The 26469-nt window shown below is 37.5% G+C and overlaps 1 protein-coding gene across 5 annotated transcripts in view; it reads left to right on the forward strand.

The window, feature by feature from the left end:
* The window catches only part of Reps2 (RALBP1 associated Eps domain containing 2), a 187881-nt gene that overhangs the window by 133172 nt on the left and 28240 nt on the right, over positions 1 to 26469 (forward strand). For 4 of the 5 annotated variants that reach the window (XM_042680456.1, XM_042680457.1, XM_042680458.1 and 1 more), the window contains one exon: positions 16920 to 16981. In XM_042680456.1, coding sequence (XP_042536390.1) covers positions 16920 to 16981 — 62 coding nt within the window. Of the gene's footprint in view, positions 1 to 16919; positions 16982 to 19288; positions 19379 to 26469 lie in introns of all 5 variants that reach the window. The other variant, XM_042680454.1, reaches the window with a different exon arrangement.

A 26469-nucleotide genomic window follows, 5' to 3' on the forward strand; every position in this document is an offset into this window, starting at 1 on the left:
ATGCTAGTGATTGTAGATTTTTAAAAAAAATCTTTTCTACTAAGAAAAGATTCTCATTTGCTCTTACATTAGGATGACCCCGTGACCTGGCACAGCTCAGCATGTTTTATTTGTTCTAATAAAGTAACCTCCTCACAGTAAAGTTATAGATTATTTTTTAATATATGAGAATCTGGAACGCTATGAAATTTGATTGTCTGAAATGAGCTCATCAGACAAATATTTCTTTTAAATTTCCTTGCATACTTTGATGGAAATTCTGGCATAATTTCATAAGAACTGGTATTTAGAGTGGGAGTAGGCATGGGTGATGATGTTATAAAAATTTCACATAGTTGGTGCATTATGAGCGAGAAAATTCTTTTATGGAGGCAAGAAGATTAAGACAATCTGGGCAGCTATGTCAACACTTTTCAGTTGCAAGGAGGGAGGGTAGAGCTGTATGTGCACTTCAGGCTCTGTGACACAGGAAGGAGATAGCAGCTGTGCTTGAAAATTGGCATGCTATGGGTTTTATCCCATCATCTTGCACAGTGGAAGACATAACTTTACTTGGAGCTCAGCTTAACTGCTTGTTGAACTGCTTGATTTTCAGCAAGTGGTTTAATATTTTTGTACTTCTTATTACTCATGTGCAAAATAGAGTCAATACTAACTTTATACAGTTGTAAGGTTTCAGCGATATGATAAACATGATGTAAATGTCACCCTGTTTGACTCATAGACCTTAATGTGAACCTGAGGCCCATCTTGTTGTGACTTGAAACTATCAGGGAATTAATGCCCTCAGGAACATCATATGACTGATAAATATAAAGTCCCCTAACTCTCCTGACCCCAGTGGATAATTCTGTGATTCTTTCTAGAAGGTTATTCTGAAGGTTTTCAGAAGGACTGAATTCCAGCTGATGCAGGGCACCAGAATCAAATACAGTGACAACAGGGGTTATACCATGGGCTAAGAACATACAAAAGAAGAAAAAAAAGTCACATAGTACATTAAAAACAACAGCGACAAGGAAAAATAAACCCTCTTGTGTCCATATCTTGGGGTTACTTTCGCTTAGCACCATCTTATATGGTCATACGTGCATAGCTATTGACCTTTTCTGCTTGGCTGGTAAGATTATTCTAGACATATACTAGTTATTGCAAATTAGGGGAACCAGGAGACCTATGTTTCTTTGGGTCTGTCTTACTTCACTTAATATAATTTTAGAGGGGCTGGGAAGGTGGCTCAGTGGTAGAGTGCTTGCCTTGCATGCCTGAGGCCCTGGGTTCGATTCCTCAGCTCCACATAAGCAAAAAGAAAAAAGCTGGAAGTGGCGCTGTGGCTCAAGTGGTAGAGCGCTAGCCTTGAGCAGAAGAGCTGAGGGACAGTGCCCAGGCCCAGAGTTCAGGCCCCATGACCGGACTCCCCCCCCCCCCAAAAAAAAAAATATATATATATATAATTTTAGAACCTAATATCTCATTCCTCATTGAAACAGTTGTTTCCTTAACATGTTTTTTTTAAATCATAATCTGATTTTGTTCTCTTCTACTAGATGTCAGTTTTCCTTCTACTTTTGACTCTGGCCTGCCTCTTTCAAAGCCAGTTGTAAGGTTTACAGCCTAAGAGGTCTGTGGTGATGATAGAAAACCTTAACTCTGCCTATTTCACAATAGCCCTCTCTGTTCCTATTGTTAACTACCGGGGCAGAAAGGACAGAGATTGTGTGAGGAGACATAGCCTTTCCTTTAAAGCTTCAAACCAGGAACTTTCATCACTTCTACCACTTCTATTCACATCTAACAAAGGAAACCTATTCTCACATATGTATTTAGCTGGCAGCCAGGGCCGTCATTTCCCAGTGATACCCTCAAGATTTTAAAGAGAAGGGTGGATTTTGATGGTTAGTATTTCCTACCACATTCCATTTGGCTAAAGAAGTTGAAATACACCTTCTAAAACCATTGTGATGGCTAAACAATATACATCTGTCAGTAGCTTCTTCTTACGAACAGCTAATTTCCTCTGTGCTTTAGACATACTGGTAATAAAAATTCATTCTGTGGTTAAGAAATTTTATTTTATGTATTTATTTTATTGTGAAAATACCCTACAGAGGGGTTACAATTACATGAGCAAGGTAATGAGTACATTTATTATCAAGCATTGTTGCCTCCTCCTTTGTTTCCCCTTCCCACCCTTTCCCATCTCCCCCCCTTCCCCTATCCCCCGCCTCCCCCACCAAAGTTGTAAAGTTCGTTTTTCGACATAACGTCTTATACATCTCATTGTTGCAATGGGTCCACCTGTATCCCTATTTAAACAGTTTGTTTTTTTCCTTCCTCTCCACAAATTATACCAACATCAAATACAGTGAAAACGGGGTTATACCATTGGGGAGGGACATACAAAGCAACAAACAAATATCCTATAAATATGTTAGAAACAAGAAAGAAAAAACAGTTGGGTCCTTATCTTGGAGTTCATTTCGCCTAACATCAACTTATCTGACCGTTTCTGCTTATCTCAGACATAAACTAGTTATTGCAAATAAGGGAAACCATGGGGCCTATGTTTCTTTGGGCTTGGCTTACTTCCCTTAATATAATTTTTTCCAAGTCTTTCCATATCCTAACAAATGGGTCAATGTCATGCTTTCTGATGGAGGCATAGAATTTCATTGTGTGTGTGTGTGTGTGTGTGTGTGTGTGTGTGTGTGTGTGTGTGTGTGTGTGTGTCTGTGGTTAAGAAATTTTTATTGGGCTGGGAAGGTGGCTTAGTGGTAGAGCGCTTGCCTTGCATGCCTGAGGTCCTGGGTTCGATTCCTCAGCACCACATAAGCAAAAAGAAAAAAGCTGGAAGTGGTGCCGTGGTTCAGGTGGTAGAGTGCTAGCCTTGAGCTGAAGAGCTGAGGGACAGCGCCCAGGCCCAGAGTTCAGGCCCCATGACCGGACCCCCCCCCCAAATTTTTTTTTATTACATCCATACTATAAAGTCTTATGAAGCTGCTCAGAAGAATAATGTATATAGACTAGCTTGAAAGTTATCTTACATGAATGAAAAATATCCAGTGCACAATATGTATATTTGGAAATGTATAGGTAATCTTAGGGAGAATAATTAAATTGGTAATGATGGTTGCCTCTTTGGAAAAGGAGCAGTGTATGTGGATATAAAACTGAAAGATGGACTTTGCACTGGATACCTGCTATATATTTTTTTAAATTTGCCTCATGCACAGATATTGCCTATTACAAAAATTTCCTTTGCACTCTTTGGTTGCAATGATGGTACACGAGAGTCCTAGGGATATTTTTCCTGGCTGAATTGATCTATCTCAAACTAGCCTACCATTCTGTATTCAGGGTATCTTTATGACCATCTGCTACCACCTCCTGGAATGCAGCTGAAATGACAGAAGCATTCTAGAGTGTTCTTTCAGAAATTCAGACTATTTTTCAGCACCCCTGCAACGCAAAGGAAAAGTTTTGGAGGATTTCCCAAAGTACCTATTGTGAGATATGTAATTGGGCAAAATGTCTTGGTGAGGGTTCTGGCTTTATTGGCAAGTGAGACTATTTATTGGGTGGTGAACAGAGAGGATTCTGTCCTGCATTTTCTATAAAAGAATGTTTCTACCTGTAAGTGGAGAAATAAGTAAAGACCAAATTTATCTTCATGTTCTTTAAAAGAAATATAACTTGAACTTGAATATTTCATGTATTATTCCCACGAGAGCTAATTGTTCCCTTTGGAAATTTAGTAGGATCTAAAAATTTTGTAGGATTGTCGAATTCCTGCACCACATCCAAACTTTTGGTTCCACAATACACAGCCAGCGGGAGCAGTTTTCTAAAATGAGAGGTTTATTCAGATATAATCCAAGTACTATCAAACTCAGTTTAATAAAATGTATACAATTTAATGGCTTTTAGTATATTCACAGGGTTATATAATATCAACGCTAATCTCAGAACACTTTCAAATCACCCCCCCCCCCCAAATCCTGTATCCATTAGCAGTTATTCTTCATTCTCTTTCCAGGTCTGTTTCTATGAATCTGCTTGTTCTGAACATTCCATATTAATGGGATCATACAATATGTGGTCTTTTTTGTCTGGCTTTTCTCATTTATCATTATGTTTTCAAGGTCCACCCATGTTGTAGCATGAATCAACACTTCCTTCTGTAATCTCACATTTTATGGATATACCACATTTGTTTGATGATTTACCTATTGTTGGGCATTTGAGTTATTTCCATTCTTGACTATTCTGAATAACTTTGCTGTGAACATTCAATGTCCAGTTTCTTTTTTAGTATATACATAAGAGGGGAATTTCTGGCTCATATGGCAATTATATATTGACTATCTTCCAAAGCAGCTGCACCAGTTTACAAGCTCATTAGCAGTGTGTGAAGATTACAATTTCTTCATCTCCTTGAAACACTTTTTATTGCCTTTTTATATGTAAGATCCTTTTAATAAGACTTTGAACTTAATAGCAAAAAGGATGAAAATATAGATAAAACACATCAATTTTGAGTTTATACTTTACAATGCATTCTGTGGGTAAAATTGAAAGGATCATCTTTTCAACAATTGTTTATAAACCCAGAACGAGATTTAAAATGCAATCTTAGAAAAGATTATTGAACAGTATTGGAATACACTTTATTAAAGGATTTTGAAAGTATTGAAATCCACTAAAATACTAATTCACAGTGCATCTTTTAAGTATTGTTCAAAAATGTATCTACTCAACATGTATGTGTAAATTGCTTATACTAAATCTTTAAATGAAATAAGTGATAAGAAATTTCGTAAGAAGTATGAAAATCTAATAACATATGTTACATTTTGGAAACAGTTAAATTCACTGCAATTGTTAAAGGCATTTTAAAGTAATATTAAAATTTAATCTTTTAGCCAGTTGCTGGTAGCTTATGCCTGTAATCTTGCTACTTGGGAGGTGGAGGCCTAGTGGATCGTGATTTGAAGACAGCCTAGGCAGAAAAGTCTGAGAGACTTCATTTCCAATTAACCAACAAAAAGCCAAACTGGAGATGTGGCTCAAGTGGTACCAGCCATGAGAAAAAAGCCAAGCAAGCACAAGACCCATAGTTCAAAATCTGGTACTGGCAAAAGAGAGAGAGAGAGAGAGAGAGAGAGAGAGAGAGAGAGAGAGAGAGAGAGAGAGAGAGACAAACAAGCAAAAAAGATAATAAATGAATTATTCATCATTTTTCTTTGTTCCTTTTTCCTGGCAATACAGGGAGTTGTTTGTGTGTTTTTTGGTTTTGTTTTTTTACCAGTCCTGGGGCTTGCACTCAGGGTCTGGGTGCTGTCCTTGAGCATGTTTTGTTTAAGTCTAGCATGCTAACAATTGAGCCATAGCTCCATTTCCAGCTTTTTCTGTGATTAAGTGGAGAGAACACTCCCACAGGCTTCTTGCCTGGGCTAGCTTCAAACTACAATCCTCAGATCTCTGAGTAGCTAGGATTACAGGCATGAGCCACTCACACCTGGCAGCAATACAGAATTTGAACTCAGGGCACCTTGCTTGGCAAGAACCCAAGTGCTGAGCCATATTCCAGCTCCAAAGTTTCATCTTTTGACATATGTATGTATATTTAAGGTTTTATTTAAATGCAATAATAAAGTTTTAGCTATCCCGATGAGTATGAATTAATATTGTCATTGTGGTATTGATTTGCATTTCTAATGACTAATGATGTTGAATGTCTTTCTCATGTGCCTATTGGCCATATTTATATCTGTTCAATATGTAAAATAATGGTCTGTTATATATCTTTGTCTATTTTTAGACTGAAATATTAGTCTTTGCTTCGGAAGGATTTGTTACATATTTTGGATACAAGTTCCTTTTTAGATATTTGAATTTCAATATTTTTCTCATTCTTTTTGGTTGTCCTTTCTTCTTCTCTTTTTCATGGTACTATGGTTTGAATCCAGCCCTTGGGGTTGCTAGCACTTTTTCTATCACTTGAGCCATGCCTCAAGCCTTTTGACCTTAGTTATTTTTCAGATAGGGTCTCAGACTTTTTTCCCAGGCTGGCCTTGGATTGCTATATACTTCTCCTGTAGCAGAGATTATGTGTGAGCTATCGCCCTAAAGCTTTTTCTTTCTTTCTTTTTTTTATTGTGAAAATACCATATAGAGGGGTTACAATTACATGGGCAAGGCAATGAGTGCATTTCTTATCAAGCATTGTTGCCTCCTATAGCTTTTTTTCTGTGAGATAAATTCTCACTAACTTTGAGCCGGCCTCTCACCAGGATCTTTCTATTTCTACCTTCCAAGTAGTTGAGGTTATAGTCCTGGGCCACCATACTCAGCTCTCCTTTTATACAGAAGTTCACAATTACATTTTTTTCTGCATGTGGACATCTAATTGTCCCAGCCATTAATTTAAAAGACTATTAATTCCTCACTTAATTTTCTTGGCACGGATATTGAAAGTCAATTGATGATAAATGTAAGGGTTTATTTCTAGACTCTTAATTCTTTTCCATTGATTTATATTTCTGTATGCCAGAACCACAGTGCCTTGAATAAGTGTATCTTTGTAATAAGTTTTGGAGTCAGAAAGTGAATCCTCTTCATCTATTCTTTTCCAGATTACTCTGGGTGTTTGGGTTCTCTTGTATTTCTATGTAAAATTTAGGATCAGCTTTCCAATTTCTAAAAAACAAAATGAAATCTAGAGCCAGGCATAGGTGGCTCATACCTGTAATCCTACCTACTCAATAGGGTTAGATCTGGAAGTATCATGGCTCAGGCCAGACCAGGAGAAAAGTCAAGAAAACTCCATCTCCAATTAACCAGCAAAAAGGATGACTGGATGTGTGACTCAAGTAGTAGAGCACCAACTATAAGCCCTGAGTTCAAATGCTGGTACTAGCAAAAAATATCCAATTGGGATTTCCTTGAATCTGTAGATGAAGTTTGATTAATATGGCTATTTTTAATATTAGTATGGCTATTTAATATTTCCAAACACAGACTATCTTTTCATTTATTTAGATCTTATAATTTCAAGAAATTAAAGGTTTCTAACATATAAATATTGTACTTGATTATACTTAAGTATTCTTTTTTATACTATTCTAAATGGACTTCAAAACAAAATCTGAAGGAAATTGGTAAATAGTAATATTTCTAATGCTTATGGATGAAGATATCAAAAAGCTGAGATCTAGTGGATTAGTGCACAGCTTTGAACAAAATTAGGAATACTTTTTTGTTGGTCATAGGGCTTGAACTCAGGGCTTGGGCACTGTCCTTAAGCCCTTTTACTCAAGACTAGCACACCACTACTTTGAGCCACAGCTGTACTTCCAGTTTTCTGGTGGTTATTTGGAGATAAGAGTCTTACAGCCTTTCATACCTGGGCTGACTTTGCACCATGATCCTCAGGTCTCAGCCTGCTGAGGAGCTAGGATTATAGGTATGAGCCAAAGGCTCCCAGCAGGACTTTATTTTAAACATGGGAAATTATTATTGTGTTTACTGAATTTAGGATTAAATAACATATTTAACCTGAACTTTGAAATCTATTTTGTCGGATTTGGGTATTTATTATTTTTCCTCTAATTGTCCTTACAAAATTTCTTGTTTTGACAAAAATCTTGCTGATCTTTGGTGTCCCACTTTTAACTTTAAGCTTCAGGAAGAAATCTATAGGTTGCTTCATGAGATGGAGATTGGTACATAGGAAAAAGCATTCTTCTCCCTTTACTTCCTACCGTCTATTCACTTCTAGGAGGCAGGCATTTCTATTGGCAGGTACATTGTCATCTTCTGCAAGTGTATACAAGATTATTCAGCCAAAGTATTTTTTCTTTAATTTCATTTTGTGTGAAGGTGCACATTTTCTTTTTCTTTTGACTGATTAGAGCACACTGAAAAAAAAAACACATTAGAATCTATTTTTAGCCAATGGTGGGCTGAAAGTATTATAAGGGAATATTTTTCGCTAAATTCACCTATTTTATGTGTACCTGCTAAACATATGACAGTGTGTTTAGGTGCTGTAGTAGACAAATGTTGGGTCTTCGTCCGTCCCACGAAAGACGGACGGGGTCCGAGGAAAGGTAAGTGCGGCGCTCGCCCGTTCCCTAGCCTCCCTCAGCCCAGGAGACAATCAGACACAGCGGGGAGCCAAATCCAGCAGGTAGAAAAACTCGTTTATGAACAGAGAGCAGCCCCTTTTAAAGACAACAAGGGTGGGTGGCATGGTAAGGGAGGAAGAGGAACCAATCACTGTCAAGGTCACACCCTATCATTCACCTGAGCCCTCACGGGCTGGTTAGGCACAGATCAGAAGATCAATTGGGCTCTGCCCACTCAACCCCCTCCCAGAGCCATCTTGGCTGGCCATGTGCTCTACAGTAAATTAGGCTCTGCCCACTCAACCCCCTCCCAGCGCCATATTTGCTGCCCATGTGCTCCACAGACAAAGAGAAATAGACATAAAATAGATAGAATGAGGCTAGATAAATACTCTTGCCTTGAAAGGAAATGAAGAGTATTTTAAAGACAAGGGAATGATTTTTCAACAGCAACCAAATAAGGAAAGACCTGTGGCATTTTCTGGGAGCGTTGTTAGGCATGGAAGCTAAGAGGAAATCTGAGATTTTAGACATGTTCCTGACTGTCAGCTTCCCTGCAGAAGGCAGGTGTGAGTAGACAGATAATAAATGTCTCACTGAGATCTCCAGTGTATTTAAAATTTCATCTTTCACTCTTACCTCATTATCTATCTTCTCCATAGAATATACTATAGCTGTATAAAGATAAAGTTTCTTTGGTCACCTCTCACTCCTGATATTTTTGAGTACCTCAAACAGTGCATGCTCTATACTAAGCATTTCTGGAATAAAGTTATCATTCTGTTAACATTAATAATACAAATTTTGAAATTTTCCCTACTACAGGTCTAATCTGTTTCTTTGAGGTTGCTTTTCTATTTGTATTTATTTTCTAGTTTAGGTTAGATCATTTTCTGCAGATATTTGGTAATAATGATCTTCTTATATTGAAGAATGAGAGATTAAAAAGCTGACTTGAGTATAGGAATATACAGGACATGCCAAATGTGATCTTCATGGTACAATGATCTGGCTGTTCCATCTTGCTGGTGATCTTCACGTGTCAATGACTGTTGCTTTTTCTTCATGGCCTATCTGATTTCCTGGAACACATTCTTCCATTCCTTGGATATGATATTCATAAACAGAGAAGAGTGCACACATCCAGTGTGCTTACCTTGATGGAATCCTTCTATTTTTCAGTTCCCAAAAGCTTTATTGGGACTTGCTGTCCTCCCTGGAACAACAAACTATTTTTTAAGCCTTTTACTTGAGAGAGAAACATGCTCAAACTAGGCAGAATGTGGGAGAACAAGGTTAGGCTCTAACCAACCACACACTTCTTCAGTCTTTTAAAATTCAGGGATGGAATATATCCTTACTGATTGAATATAATCTCTTCTGATAACTCAAATACGTTTTTGTTGATCACTTACCTTATTCTGAGCTATTAGATGAAAAATACATATAGTGTAGCTAGAACAGATCCTGAAGTGCCTTGTCAAAGTATATGTTTCTTCTGAAGGGGGAGGGAATGGGATCACTATTAGTGATTACATTTTATTGATTTCTTCTTTTGTTTGCCCTTCCAGAGGAATTTTCCAGCACTTCTTGAGACCTGGGGGTCATATATGGTATAAATTAGTTTTTTACTCTCATTTTTGAAATTTTATTTTTATTAGTGTATATTAACTTTACCAAGGGGGTCCATTGTGGCATCTTTACACATGCATATAGTGTACTTTGATTATATTTACTCCTCTTTATCACTTCTTATTATAGCCTTCTCCCCATTCAAGATGATTTTTTTGCAGGTTTCACTATTCTGTTTCCATACGTGTGTACAATGTACTTTGACCATATTTATCCCATTCTTTCACCCTCTCCATTTGTCCTCCCCACTTCTACACGTTCCCACCTCCAAATAGTCCCCATTTTATAGTTCTGTCTTTCTCCCTGTCCCCAGTACTGGGATTTGAACTCAAGACCTCTCATTTGCTAGGCAGGCACTCTACCACTTAAGCCATGTTTACCCCCCCCCCCCCCACTTTTCTGGTTTAATTATTTTTGGGGTAGGATCTTACATATTTGCCTGGGGATAGCCTCAGATTGCGATCCTCTTACAGCCTCCCATGTAACTGGGATCCCAGGCATTTGCTACCATGGCCAGCTTACTGGTTGAGATGATATTGCACTAACTTTTTTTTTCCAGACTAGCATCAAATCATGATTCTCCCTATCTCTACTTCTTGAGGATCTGGGATCACAGCTATGAGTACTTGTTCATGTCATTTGCTTCTTATTTTAATACAAGAGAGAACATGTGATATTTGTCCTAATCTGGCTTGTGTTGCTTAGCATGATGATATGTGGTTCCATCAGTTTTCCTATAAACACAATTTCATTCTTTTTGGTGGAGTAACACTCAGTTGTGTATATGTGTCACATTTTTCTATACCCATTCATCAGCTGATATACACCTGGGCTGATTCCATGGTTTTGCTATTGTGAGTAGTGTTGCTGTTAACATGGACATGCAGTTATCTCTCTTCTATATTGACTTACATTTTTTCAGATATATGCTCAGGAGTAGTATAGCAGGATCATATGGTAGTTCTATTTTTAGCTTTTAGAGGAACTTCCATACTGATTTCCATACTGGCTACACTAATTTATATTCCAAATATCAGTGTATAAAGTCCCCCCTGCCCATGTCCTTGCCAGTATTTGCTATTTTCTTGATGATAACCATTCTGATTGTGTTGAGATAGAATCTCAGTTGACATTTTGATTTGCATTTCCTCATGAATTTTTTTAGCCATTTTTACTTCTTCATTTGAGAACTGAGTGTAAAATTTGTTTCTCCACTTGTTAATTAGATTCTTCTTTTGGTGTTTAATTTTTGGAGCTCCTTATATGTTCTGAATATTCTTTGTCTGACAAGTAACTGGCAAAGATTTTTTTCTCCCATTTTGTAAGTTGTCTCTTTATTTTAGTAATTGCTTCATTTGCTGTGAAGAAGCTTTTTTTAAAAAAATTTGATGCAATCCTATTTGTCAATCCTTATTCTTATTTTCTGAGTAATTGTGGTTCTATTCAGAAAGTTGTTAACTATACTTGTATCTTTAAGGTTCTTCCCTATGTTTTCCTCTGATATTTTCAGGGCTCTAGTTTCAGTCTTCCGCATGTGGAAATTCAGTTTTCGCAGTAGTATTTATTGAAAGGACTATCTTCTCCAATACAGTTTTTGGCACCTTCACTGAAGATCAGATGGGTATACATTGTGGACTTATTTCTAGATGTTCTATTACATTGGCTTATGTGTGTGTATTTTTGCTAGCACTATGCTATTTTCTGGCTCTGAGGTATAATTTGATTTGAAATCGTGTATTGTGATACTCTTATCACTGCTTTTATTCCCTCTCAGGATTGCTTTGGCCCTTCAGGGTCTTTTGTGCTTCTGAATAACTTTTGATTTTTTTTCCTATTTTTTGTGAAAAATGACATTGGGATTTTTTTGGGATTATGTTGAATTTGTAGATTTTTTTTGGTAGTATGGCTATTTTTCACAATCTTAATTCTATTGATCAGTGAAAATGAGAGGGCTTTCTATCTTCTAGTGTCTTATTCAGTTTTTTTATAAAGTTTTCTTTATAAAGTTTCTTTATAAAATTTTCATTGTAGAGGTCTTTCACTTCCATAGGTATATTCCTAGGTAGGGTGGGTTATTTTGAGGATTTTGTAAATGAGATTGTTTTCCTGTTTTTTTTCTCAGCTTGTTTGTTATTGATATATATGGAAAAGCTACTGGTGAAATTTTAAGTTGGTTTTGTATCTGATACTTTCCTGAAAGTGTTTATCAAACTTAATAGTTTTTTTTGTGGAGACTTTAGCATATTTTAAGTATAAGATCTAGCACCTGAAAATTGCAATAATTTGACTTCTGTTCCTATTTGTATCCTTTTTATAAAAATTATTAAGTAGTCAAGCCACTCTAAAAGAGGAAAGAGACCAAATAGAACTTATAGAAAAGAAAAAAATTCTAACTGCAATTCAAATTGGACATTAAGTAAAGCTGAAGTCATAATTGGTTAATTGGACCATACATCTTAGAAAATTATCCAAAGCACAGCATAATTAAACAAAGTGCCTACAAAAGAGAGGTGAGAAAAAATGGTTGGAAGACAGTACTTAAAAAGCACTGAGAATCGACCAAAGTTAATGGGAATAACACATGGCTCCAAATTCAAATGAAGCTCAAGTAGGAGATAAAGAAAAAGATAGTAGTCCATGTGAAGATAAAGAATAAAGTATAATACTTCTGAATACTAAAAGAGAAGTTCTTAAAAGCAGTCAGAGAAAAGAATGATTACTGACAAAGAACAGTGACTTGACTGAAAGCTGACTTCTCAACAGCAGTAATGAAAGCAAAAGACAATAGAATGGTATCTTCAATGTACTTTGAGGAAATACTGTGTCAGTAACCAAGTTTGCTACTAGCAGATGCTCTTAAAGACCTGAAGGGTATACTGAAGACAGAAGGTAACACCATAAATGAAATAGAAATAGAAATTAGTAAGATTTTAGCACTAAATAATTGGATCCAATATGAAGAAATTTATGAAATTTTAATAATGGTTACTTATAACAAAACTGATAACCATAAATACATACAATAGAAAAAAAGAAAAGGTAGAAATTAGTGAGCTAAGAAATCAGTTTAAAGGCTGGGCATCGGTAGCTCAAGCCTATAATCCTAACTACTCAGGAGGCTGAGATCTAAGGATTGTGGTTTTAAACCATCCTGGGCAGAAAAGTCCCCATTAGACTTATCTCCAATAAACCACTCAAAAACCAGAAGTGGTGTGGCTCAAGTGGTAGAGTGCTAGCCTTGAGCATAAAGAGGCTCAGGGACAGCTCCCAGGCCCTGAGTTCAAGCCCCACAACCCAACCACCACCACCACCACCACCAAAAAAGAAATCAGTTTAAGGTAAATAAGAGAATAAGAGATGAGCTAGAAGTTCAGTTCAGTAATAGACTGCTATATGTGTAGCATGAAGCCTTGGGGTCAATTTTAAGTCTCCCCCAGTACCAAGAGTAATAATAAATAATAATAAAATTAAAAATAATGTTAAAAGAAAAGCTCAAAGAATGTAAATGAGATGATAACAATAAAACAAAGGAAACAAGTAATATATGGGCTCAAAACATTTTGATTTTTTAAAAAAGATTTAACACATGCCGAATGAGTCTAATGAAGGAAAATCAGAGTAATCATGCAAACAGCGTGAGGAATGCAGAAAGATAATTACACATTCAGAGATTAAGATGTTCATAATGGGGGGGGGTATAAAAAAATGAACTGAAAATTTTTGATAAAATGAACGAATCTTCAGAACAATACAATTTGCTAAAACTGACAAGAATTAGAAAGTCTGAAAAAACCTATAACAGCCGTAGAAATGGAATCATTCACAAAATCTTATTTAAATAAAATAAAATTCCAGCCCAGATATGTCTACTGGAAAAACTTCCTATACCAGAGTATAAATAAGGAGAATGCATTCCAGCTAAATTAGGTACAAACAAAGACCATATGCGAAAGGGAAACCATGACTGCCAATGTCATTCATGAATGCAGTTGCAAAAATACTACAATATTAACCAACTGCAGTGACACTGATCAAGATGCAATGTACTCCTAACCTGACTCATACAGTTGTAACATCTCTGTACAAGTAAATGATGAAATTAAAAAATATTAACCAACTAAACCTAGCAAGTTGAGATTTACCTCAGGTCTGCAAGGATGCTTTAATGTTCCACAGTCCTTTATGTAATTCACTATGTTAACAAATTATAAGGAGAAAACATTATTATATAAGCAGATGACATTGTAGATTTGGTTAAAATTCAGCATCAAATTATCATGCAAAAAAGTCTCGAGACAAGAATAGATGGGAATTTTTTATAATTGCTTAAATGGTATCTATACCAAACCTACAACGAACACTGTATTTTATGGGACCTACCGGATGTTTCCCATTGATCAAGAGAAGACAAATATGCCCATTATCACTATTTAAATTCAGCTTTAAAAAGAAGCTCTCAGTAGGTATGTTAGATCAGAAAATAATTGGTGAAGGTATTGAAATGGAAAAACAAAACTGCTGATAATATTTGCAACTGTTTTGGCTCCTCTCCAATCTTAGAAATCACTAATATCATCTGCTAAATTATTCAGAATGAACAATGGACACATGCCTGGGATAGCACTTGGTTGCTTCAAGTTTAGTTGTGAGAAATTGAAGCAAGGTTCCATTTTAAATGGTTTGCTATCTGAGATGTTGGAGAGGTAATATAATTTTATTCAAAGGCATATTCAGGAATAGACTCACATATTTTTAAAATAGAGAATTTGTCCTTTTAAAAATTTTGTATTCAGAAGGTAGGTGCCTGTAACTCATGCCTGTAATCCTAATTACTCAGGAGGCTGAGATCTGAGGATCACAGTTTGAAGCCAGCCTGGGCAGGAAAGTGAGATTCTTATTTCCAATTAACCACCAAAAAGCCACTAGTGTAACTGTCGCTCAAGTGGTATAGTGCTATTTTTGAGGGGAAAAAAGCTCAGTGCCTAGGCCCTGAGTTCAAAGTCTAGGACCATGCGCAAACACACACACACACACACACACACACACACACACACACACACACACACACACACACACACACACACACACACACACACACACACACACACACACACACACACACACACACACACACACACACACACACACACACACACAGAGTTGCTGAAAACAAGACCTAGATCCAGATTCAAGTCTGATTATGAGGGTTTTTTTGTGTGCTGATGCTGGGGCTTTAACTCAGGACTTTGGCATAGCTGTCCTTTAGCATTTTTGCTCAAGGCTGTCACGGTAGCACTTGAGCTTCAGCTCCACGTTTGGCTTTTTGGTGGTTAATTGAAGACCAGAGTCTCACTGGTGTTCCTGTTTGGGCTGGCCTTGAACTGTGATCCTTAGATCTCAGCCTCTTGAGTAGCTAGGATTAAAGGTGTAAGCTACCAGTGCCTGGCTTATTGTTTACAGTAATTCTTAAGGTATTGAGTAAGACAGCCAGTCGCAGGGATCATCATGTTTGTTGCCTGATTTTCTGGGGTTTTGAAATTTCTTTTTATATATGTTTTATTCTAATATCTTGAAAACTGTTATTTCATATGTTTTTCTGTTTGTGCTTGGTTGTTTCAGATGGGTAAGTAAATCTGGTCTGCATCTGCATTACCATGTTGGCCAACAGCAGAAGTTAATTTAATTAAATTGCTTACCATTTCTTGAGTTATCTTTTGTTAATAAAGGGCTGACTTACCACAATATTTTATTCTGGTGCAATTGCTTGACCTTCCTCTTAGAAGGATACATACATTTTTCAGGTTTATTTGTATTGTCTTGAAAGTAGTTAGTAATTGAAAGGCCCAATCTGTGAGAGCATGTAAAGTAGGAGCCCTGAAATGAATGAAAAATTCCTGAAAGCTTTCAGCATTACTTCTGCTACCTACTTTGTTATTGATGCGTGTTCACTAACAAAGGATCTGAGGTCAAAATAACAAAAAAGAGGTCAAAAACCTCTGGAATTTTGACCCCGTGATGTGTCTCATAAATTTTAATGACAGAAAGATTGAGAGACATCAGTGATGGGGCCCACATGGTTATATTCTATCATGTACTGGCACCGATTGAACATCTCTGTGATGTGAATTATATTTGTGGAAAACAGCAAACTCCATTTTCTAGCCTGTCTGATTCAACAAAGGTAAACAATGATTCTCAAAAACATTCATACTCTTAGTATATTATAATTATTTGTTTTAAGGCAAAGAATATTGTCCAGATTAAGCACACGTACTACATACAGATTTGTGAATAAACTATATACAATTATATATACATGGTGTTTTTAAAAGTAGTTTATAAAGAATGTAGTTTAACTTACCAGTATGTTACCCTAAACTTATTTCTTGCTTGTGATCATGGGCTTTATTTATAAATAAACAGCAATTTTCATTGTTAAGTTACAATTCAGATGTCTGTGGCTTAATATTCTCTGTATCTCACAAAATTTAAAAAAATGTTGAGTCTATAGCTTCCTTTCAAAAGACCCTTCAAATATGGCCAGCTTATTTTTGAAACAGATTTAGTTATCCAAAGTAATAATGATCATGGAGGAAAAAATAAATGGAGATCTTTGAAATAAATCAGTCATTTCAGTCCTTCACTTTTGGCCTCTTCCATTGCTGGTTGAACCATTCATGGGAGCATGCACATAGTGGCAAAGCTACCTCCTCTGCAAGACTCCTTTCCTTTCTGCAGTCTATGCATTAAACTAACAGGCATTGCATAGCTGAGAGCTAGGGAAATAAGCAAGAAGCTAAAGAAGACTATGACTTTTGGCCTGGATCATTTGAAACGAAATCATTAACATCAGGTTAATGAGAACTGACCACGTTTCCTGTGTTAAGTCCCAGTTTTGATCACAAGGAGACTTTTCTTTACTGTTTTACCCTGTCTTCATCGTACTCAGACTATATAAATATGTGAGTTAGAGGGAAGAGGAAGATGAAAAAGGAATTGGAATTTAAGACAATTTTAAGACAATTTATTTAAGACAATTATGCCTTCAGAGGGATTAAAATGTACTCAATGTTATTGCTATTCCTACCTGAGTAGAATAGTTTTGTTTTGTCTTCTTTTGGGGGGATTGTCCTTAATAGTATATGTATTTCTTTTCAGCTACTAAATCGGGATTGCTACCTCCACCACCTGCACTCCCTCCAAGACCTTGTCCATCACAGGTAGGAGATAGATTTGATTTTTGCAAACCATTTGGTAGTAGACAAGCTGTGTGACCACTGTGCTTCTTTGTAAGGGTTGATAGTCACAGAAATGGTCAGACTCCCATGATAATGTCCAGATGAGCAGAATGGCTTATTTTTTTTTTTCATCCAGCCAGCTTCCAAGCTTCATGTGCAAGAGGGAAAATTTCCTCGATAAGCCACTAAGAAATGTGTGATTTTGGTTTATTTTTGGCCATTGAGGTTGTGTATGGTTGTCATAAAGACACTGTAGTAGCTATATCCCTCCAGTTGTTATTAGGGAATGCGTTTGTTCCATATAGTACATTCTGCATAGTACACGAGGCCATATTCCACCACCATTTTAGAAGCTCCATTAATTCCACGTGAACTAACAATAAATGGTCATCAATATGATGTTATCTGGCTCATGGTGCTTTCTTCAGGCTGTTGTTTTCGGTTAGAACAATAAGATGGAATAGCAGAAGTTGGGAGAGTGTGACATACAAACCTGTTTTCCCTATAAATGAATTGTAGCTTATTTACATGTACTACTATGGCCTTACTTATCACCACACTTCACAGATCTGAAAGTGAGAGGGAAATGGTAAATTGATGGAGTGTGGTATATAGTACTACAGATCTTTCCTTTCATTAATTACTGTTAAATAAGCTTTCTATATTTAAAGGTCCTTTCTAACTTTTGGCAGAAAATATTGAGAGATTTCTCTATGGACAGTGCTACTTCCTATCTTATTGCTCTGAATGGCTCAGAGCATACCTTTCCATGTGGCTAATCTCATCACTTGAGTTACTAAAACCTTTGTAAACATTTGCTTATTCTTTCTTCAACTAGAAAGTCTTTAGCATACACTCAACCATGAGGTACAAATACCATGAGGTATTGGCTTCCTGCTTTAGTTTGAAGAATAATAAAAGCCCACTTCTTCCTGACCTGCACAGACACAAGTAAGAACTCCCTTTAGGAAATTCAGCATTGACTTTAAGAGATATTGATCAGTTGGCAAGGAGCTATTGAGTGTATACTGATTATGTAATGCCAAACCTTAGTTCTAACCTATGCCTTTCCTTGATCCTAATTTCTGCTTATTCAAAATTATTGGCTATGTTAACTGAGCATAAACCATAGACCATGGATTGTACTAAGTGCTTTTCTGTGTATAACTTCATTCTTATAAAATGCTCTTATAAGAATGCTTTTATAAAAGCATTTTATAAGAATGAAGTTGAGGTGGGTGCTGGTAGCTTACACCTCTAATCCTAACTACTTAAGAGGCTGAGATCTGAGGATCAGAGTTCAAAGCCAGATTAGGCAGGAAAGACCGTGAGATTCTCATCTTCAACAAACTCCCAAAAAGCCAGGAAGTGGCTCAAGTGGTAGAGTGCTAACCTTGAGCAAAATAAGCTCAGCAATTGTGCCCAGGCCCTGAGTTCAAGTCCAGGACTAGACCAAATAAAATAAAAGCCTTATCTGGCAGACACGAATATTCCTCTTTTTTTTTTTTTTGTCAGTCATGGGGCCTGAACTCTGGGCCTGACTACTGTCCCTCAGCTCTTCAGATTAAGCTGAGCATTCTACCACTTGAGCCAAAGTGCCACTTCCAGCTTTTTCTGCTTATGTGGTACTGAGAAATTGAACCCAAGGCCTCATGCATGCAAGGCAAGCACCCTACCACTGAGCCACCTTCCCAGCCCCCTCTTTTTTTTAACAGATGAGAAAGTTAGAGCACATTGGACTTAAGCATGCCATCAGGGTAGCATAACTAGTAAATAGTAAAGCCAGTTCCCAAATGGAAGTATTTAGGCTCCCTCTCTTCCTATCCTTAGAGTATAAGCACCCATATCTATAGCAAGACAGTAAATCCCTTGCACTTGTAACTGTTGTTTGCATCACATCCTCTTAAGGGGAACCAAGATGAATGGAGGATTCCATTTGGCATTCACAGCCAACCTGGACTTGGTTGCAACAAAATTAGCAAGCATTTTGGGGATGCTTATCTACCAGCTGCTTATTTCACAGCCTCTGCTCTCGAGCCACCTGGATAAATATGTTGAAGACTTGTCTGAAAATGCTTTTGCAATCAACCCCCTTATCTTTCCCCTGTGGCACAAATGACAGTAGTTCCTTCCTGTTGTGCACTGTGCTGCTGCTATCAGCAGTCCTCATCTGAGCTGCTTGAGGAGGGCTTCCTGCCTGCTGTGGGGCCTAGCGACTGAGGATCTGACAGGGGGACTGGGAATTCTTGAATAACTGTTAACAAATAAGTCTGCTTCTTTGTCTACCAGATTTCCCAGCACAATGTAAACACTGAGCCCAGCACTCAGCCCAAGCTTCCAGCTCAGCTGCCTAACTATGGAGATTTCAGACGACAGGAACAGACGTGTAAGAAATGCAGACAGAAAAAATCTCCAGGCTATTTCCCTTGCCCATCCTTCCCTTTTGTCCACCATAAAAGGGACATATATTCAATATATAAAGTTCTGAGATGTATGCCCATGTTTATGTTTAGTCTTTATGCCTTATTAATTTCCCCATATTGACCTTAGGAGAATGAGGACCATAATTGTCCCAAATTGCTAGTAATGAAACAGTCTCTGGGAGGTGTTAGTAGGGTTCTGTGGAGATTCAAAGTATGCACAAACTTCCTGAAAGCTTTCAAGTCATAGGGCAAAACAAAACACAACGAAACACAAAACCAAAACCAAACTGGCCAATTTTTCTAAAGCTGGCAGTTTTGTAGCTTATATGATTATTCATCTTTTTATTTATAAAATGCCTGTTAATATCCTTAGAGCTTAGTGGTTAGGAAACACTGCAAGTTAAACCAGCCTTAGGGTAGCACTAAAAAAGGTTTCCAAATCTCTCTCATCTGTCACCTTATATCTACATTATGTGATTAAATTAAGTTCTAAATGTTATGCCAGTAATTTTCCCTAGAAAAATAGAAAAACTCAAGTTGGTTGCACATTAGTTTGGGATTTCAGATAGTCTGCCTTTTCAGATTGTTCCATTTCTGTCCTTGATGTTCTTTCTATTCCTTGCTTACTCTTTTTTGGTGTTGCTGGTCTGGGAGTTCCAACTCAGACCTTCACTTGGCTTTTTCCTCTCATTGCTGCCCTTATACCACTTGAGCCAGATCTCTTGTCCTCTTTTGTTGGTTAATTGGAAATAAGAGTTTCTTGGTTTTCTGCCTGGAATGGCTTTGAACCTCAGTCCTCTGGATCTCAGCCTTTATAGTGGCTAGAATTACAGGCATGAGCCACTGGTGACCAGCCCTTGTTTATTTTTATTTTGCTGGTCCTGGAGCTTGAATTCTGGGACTGAGCACTGTTCCCGAGTTTTTGTGCTCAAGGCTAGCACTTTACCACTTGAGTATATCTCTACTTCCTGCCTTTTGTGCTTAATTGGAGATAAGAGTCTCATGGACTTTCCTGCCCGGGCTGGCTTCAAACTGTGTCCTTAGATCTCAGCCTTCTGAGTAGCTAGGATTACAGGGATGAGCCACTGGTGCCCAGCTGTCTTGTTTACTTTTTTAAGAGGTTGCTTTTATCACCTTAAAGCAAATTTTACTACAGAGAACTTAAAACACTCTGAATAGCGCCACTTCCCTTTTGTTTGCTTTTGAATGTATGTGATTACTTCATTTTTTTGTGTGTGTGTGCTGGTTCTGTAGTACTCCAGGCCTCTGCTCAGTTGTTAAGCTTTTTTGAATATTTCTTGTTATATATGAACCATCAAACTGACTTTGGGAATATACCTATGTGCATATCTGCAGAGTCTGCTGTTATGAAGTTGAGACAGAAATCCCATCACTATAAGATTTAATGGAGGAACCAAGACACTTCGAATAATTAAAATCCTTATGTTTATTAGTAGCTTTGAAAAAGATTTAAGTAAAGATTTTGGTCTTAAAATATCCATATTATTAAAATAATATATACTGAAATGAGCTACAAAGGTATGCAAACAAAGGAAATTTGTCTTAATTTGTTTTTTTCTTTTTCTTTTTGATAATTCTGTATTCCTTACCTTATATATACGGTGGGTGTATTCATGTGCACATCTGTGGGAGTGTGGGAGGAGGGCACAGAATCAGAGGAAAAACAGAGAAAAAGTGCAGCAGTGGAGCGCACTGGCTGCACTAGTCACTGATGAAAGTGAACTATGAGAAAGGAAATGTACTTAATACCTGATGTATGTAAAGGTAACCCCACCGTATATCACCTCTAAAACAACAATAAAGTCAATTTTAAAAATACATATTATTTAACTTGATAAATGGGCAAGACTAGATTGTAAGGAATGAGAAAATGTTTTGTTCCCTATAAAGGAACACTTTTAAAAACTAGGTAGCCACTTAATAGTATATGACTTCCAGATTCTAAACATGTTTTACATATAATACAATTTTGTCTACTTCTGTCACTTGAGAGATATGTGTTAAAGGTTTTCAGCATAAAATGCCATTTCCCTGGCTCCAACTTATAGTAAGCAACCTGGTGACATGTACATCTGGATCAAGTTGTACCAGTGGGATTTCCAGAGTTAGGAAAGGGTAAAAAATCCAAAGAAGCAGATCTTTTGTTTTTCTTATATAGGTAAGCTCAAGAAGGAACAAGTGAATATGTGAAGAGCCAAGTGGTTTGTATTCCATATTTTTGTGTAGAAAGAACAGAAACCAGAACATGGCTAAGTTCAGAACAGGAGATTTTTTAATAGACTGACTCATAGCATGAACAATCAAAAACTCATTCAAATAAGCTGTTTCATATGGAGCATGTTAAAGTGAGAGTTGGTTACACTTAGCTCAGTGTGTGTGTGTGTGTGTGTGTGTGTGTGTGTGTGTGTGTGTGTGTGAGTGTGTGTGCATGTAAGTTGAATAAAATGCCATCTGCAGTTTGTGCTTGTTCGGTAGGTCAGTTCTCTGCGAAGGCATTATTTGTTACTCGAATAGCTAAAGTCCCTTCAGTAACATTGATCTCTGCTAGATTTCTTATGGCCATCATGATTTAGCCACAGCTTCAGTGTAATTATGTTTAATGTGGAAAAGATTTGGGGGTACAAAACATTATCTCTTGACTTTTATTAGTGCCACATTTCATAAATTGGAGATTTCTCTAGACTCATGTGTCCAGAATTTTCCTACTTACACAGAATTTTCTCTCTTTACACAGCAAGCATTCCTCACTAGAAGTGGTATGTGTACGAAAAGAGCACTCAAGGGCAAAAGAAGACACTAAAGAAGTGTCTTCTTAATACCTTTTAGCTTAGATAGGCCAGAAAGGCTCATGGGGGGGGGAGTAGGTGATGAATGAAGTAGGTATTACAGAAACAAGAGGACCTTTCTTTTTAGATGACTGAGGGACACAGAGCTTTCCTGTAGAGGGAAAAAAAAACCAAACGCAAAGAAACAGACAAGCAAGGGTGCCTTGTATGTTTGAGGAAATGCCTAAGCTTTGGAAAGCCAGCTTTCAGGGAAGAGAGATGGAGTATTGTGGAGGTGATGAGAAGTAAGTCACTGTCTCACCTCTAGTTCCAGTGGTGCCAGAGCTGTGGGAGAGAAATATTCCCTAGGCAACCAAGTTCTCCCTGAAGGGGAGTACAAGTTTGTAGTCAGACTGATCCACCTTACCCTGAGCTGCAATTTTCAGGGGGAGTGTTTAACCCTGCTGACGCCCAGAAATCTTTGGCATGTGGTGGTGAGACCTGCTCATGGGGAGTTTAACAAAACTCCTCAAACAATTCTGAAATTCAGGGGAAACACTGAAGGAGGGCAAGAGGAAAGAAGGGTCAGAGAAGTGGTTGAGAATGTAGGAATTTTCCCCCTGCTTTTCTAATTTATTATTCAACTTTTACAGTCCAAACTAAGATACTACAAGTTGAATGAAATAATTTTTTTAATTGAGAATGTAGGAATTCGGTTGATGCATACCTTAAGTTCTTTTTGTGTATGTATGTGGGGGAGGGGAGAGAGAGAGAGAGAGAGAGAGAGAGAGAGAGAGAGAGAGAGAGAGAGAGAGAGAGAGAGAGGAGTGTGTGTGTGTGTGTGTGTGTGTGTGTGTGTGTGTGTGTGTGTGTGTGTGTACCAGGGCTTGAACTTGAGAGCTTTGTATTCTCACTGGGCTTTCTTATTCATGTCTAGTGTTCTACTACTTGAACCATGTCACCAGCATTTTTCTGGCTCACTGGAGGCAGAGTCTCATAGACTTTTCCTGCCTGGGCTGGCCTCAAGCCTTGATTCTTTAGATCTCAGCCTCCTAAAATATCTAGGATTATAGGTGTGAGCCACCAGCTTGTCTAGAAGAAGGAGAGAAATTGAAAGTAGGAGGTCAGCTTAGGAAATATACCCAGATATTATGGGGACCTAAACCTAGATCATGAGAGACAATCTGCTAGCCCCAGTCTTCTTGTGATCCCTGATGTGAATAGATGAGAGATCTTGAGGGGAAAGTCTTGCTGAAAGTGCTAGTCAGGGAGACTAGCCTGTGATACAGAGGGCCTCCAAAGGAAACTAGCTGAACTCTTATCTAACTTTGCCATCTGGATAGAATCAGGGCCTGAAGACCATAGTGAATCCAGTAGGAATATTTTGGGTGTGCTTTTCTTTTTCAGAGGCAAATTTGTTTGCATACAGTTTTTTTTAATAAAATTCTACCTATAGGTCTGGGGATGTACCATAGTGATAGGGCACTTGTTGATTGTGCACTAAACTCTGGGTTCCATCCCTAGCACTACTAAAAAAAAGCTTTAAAAATACCATGAAAGACTTAAACTCAAATAGCAGTTGATGGACTCTGAACATCTCATGAATCAGAAAATGAGAAACAGATGTTCTCATTTTGTAGCCCAGGCTAGCTTTGAACTTGTGATCCTCCTGCCTCAAGCTTCCTGAGTGCTGATGGTACAAACCTGCCATCTCAAAAAGTACTTTTCCTTTTAATTAATATCCTATATATTTTTTAACCATTCTTTTCACCAGTTAATATACAGTTGATTATATATCTTGGAAAACTTTTGGTGTCTTACCAAGTTAACTTATAAATTATCTTATAAGGATAACACACTGGGACTGGGAAGGTGGCTCAGTGGTAGAGCACTTGCCTTGCATGTCTGAGACCCTGGGTTCGATTCCTCAGCACCACACTAGCAAAAAAGAAAAAAGCCGGAAGTGGCACTGTGGCTCAAGTGGTAGAGCGCTAGCCTTGAGCTGAAGAGCTGAGGGACAGCGCCCAGACCCAGAGTTCAGGCCCCACGACTGGACCCCTCCAAAAAAATAATAAATTGTACTGGGAGAAAATTTAGAGTTTAGAGTGCATTTTGTCTCATTCATGGAAATTTCTGATAAACATTTGTCTTTTAAAGGATTTGCATTCTAATGTAACTTTAGCTGAAGTATGAAATGTTTACTGAATACACTATAAACATTAAATCTATTTCTGAGAAAATATCTCCTTGTCACTTTCAAATACCTATGAGAAAATGGCAAGAAACATTTTAAATGTAAACAGTATAAAGATATCATTGCTTTTGAAATTTCATAGCATTTTTCTCCCCAGTGGGCACATATCAGATTTTGCTTTTGCTGTTACATATTAAGATGACCTCATGTAGTATATAGAAGGCACAGAATCATACTGCCTGTGTAGACAAAGCATATTTATGAGCTCTCAAAAGTAAATACAACATCCAGCCAAGCACAGTGGCTCACTTCTGTAATTCTATGTATTTGGGAGGCTGAGTTGGGGAGAATAACAATTGGAGGCCAGCTTGGGCAGAAAGTTCATGACATCTTTTCAACAGAAAAACATGGGTGGGAAGGCATGTGCATATCATTTGTACTATAGTGGGAAGTAAAAATAGGAGGATCACATGCTGGCGTGGAAAAAAGCTACATCCTATCTCAAAAGTAACCCGAATGAGAAGGGCTGGGTCTGTGGCTCAAGTGGTAGAACATTTGCCTAGCCAGCACAGGCCCTGAGTTCAAACCTTAGTATCAAAACCAAACTTTATCCAACATCCTAATTTTTCTCATGAAAATATAAAATCAATATATATATTTCTATTTATGTTTGTATTAGAAAATCAGAAATTACTCTGAAGTGATTTAACTAATATATATTAGCAATATATGATTATATGTAATATATTATTATATATATATAAAACTGAAGATGCAAGTTTCATTTTCTTCCAATGTGCTATTCTGCTATTCTATTTTCTCTTACTGTTAATGTACTTTTCAATGATGAAGGAAAGAAATCATAAAGCAAGGATTTATCTTCATCTAGGATGAGGAATGAATATGACAAACGCTATACACCACTGTTGAATGTAGTGAATGTAATAATATGAATGTGCCCATCTGTGTCAGTATTCTTAGCTCTACTACTGTGTGGCTCTATGACCTTGGGGAAATTGAGTAAGTTAGGCCCACAGACCCATTGAATCCTCTCCAAAATGAAAAGATCCAACTTGATATGGATCCTTATAATGCTAAGGTCTCTGATGTGATGTTGTATTCCTCTGTTCAAGAAAATTCTTATTGCAAATATAGACAGAACATCATAAAGCACTGTAGAGGGACAGTTTGACTTAAAATGCTCTAATGTTCTCCCCTAAAGCCTGGACATGCTGTAACAAAAAATGACTACTGTAACTGCTAAGCGCACTTGGAGACCCACTGACAAGGAGTCCTTAGGAGTTTAATAGCTGTTTTGGTGAGGAAATTATGCAATTAAAATATTATGCATTGCCAGGTGCTGATGACTCACATCTGTAATCCTAACTACTTAGGAGGCTGAGATATGAGGATTGTGGTTCAAAGCCAGCCCAGTCAGGAAAGTCAGTGAGAGTCTTTTCTCCAAAAGACTTACAAGAAGTTGGAAGTGGAGCTATAGCTCAAGTGGTAGAGTGTTAGGCTTGAGCAAAGACCTCAAAGACAGTGCCCAGGCCTTGAGTCTGAGGCCCCAGGACTGGTGGGTGCATGCGCATGCAAATGCAAACACACACACACACACACACACACACACACACACACACACACACACACACGCACACATGCAAATGCCTTTATAATTAAGGATTGGACAACAGGGAAAATGTCTTCTGATATAACTAAAGTAAGTTATTTAAAGCTTTGCTAGAACAAAGTGACTGATACAACTCTAGCAGTTGTGTGAGTCAAATGAACAGTTTACTGAAATAAGTCACATAGTAGTTGTTTTCATCCACATTCTCAGAATTGTAAACTTTTATTCCTCTCACTCTTAAATGATCATTTTGATGTGGTCAGAATTCTAGATTGAAAGTTATATTCCCTCAGCATTTTAATGTATTGCTTCTTGAATGTATTACTTCCTTCTCTCCTGGCATTTATTGCTCCTATTGCTGGGGAATCTACTGTGAATATATTTTGGGTTCTTTCGGAGTGACTTTGTCTTTTTCTGTAGGAAGAGTTTTAAAACTT

Source organism: Dipodomys spectabilis, unplaced genomic scaffold (genome assembly GCF_019054845.1).
Source record: "Dipodomys spectabilis isolate Male_0828 unplaced genomic scaffold, ASM1905484v1 ptg000061l, whole genome shotgun sequence".
Lineage (NCBI taxonomy): Eukaryota > Metazoa > Chordata > Mammalia > Rodentia > Heteromyidae > Dipodomys > Dipodomys spectabilis.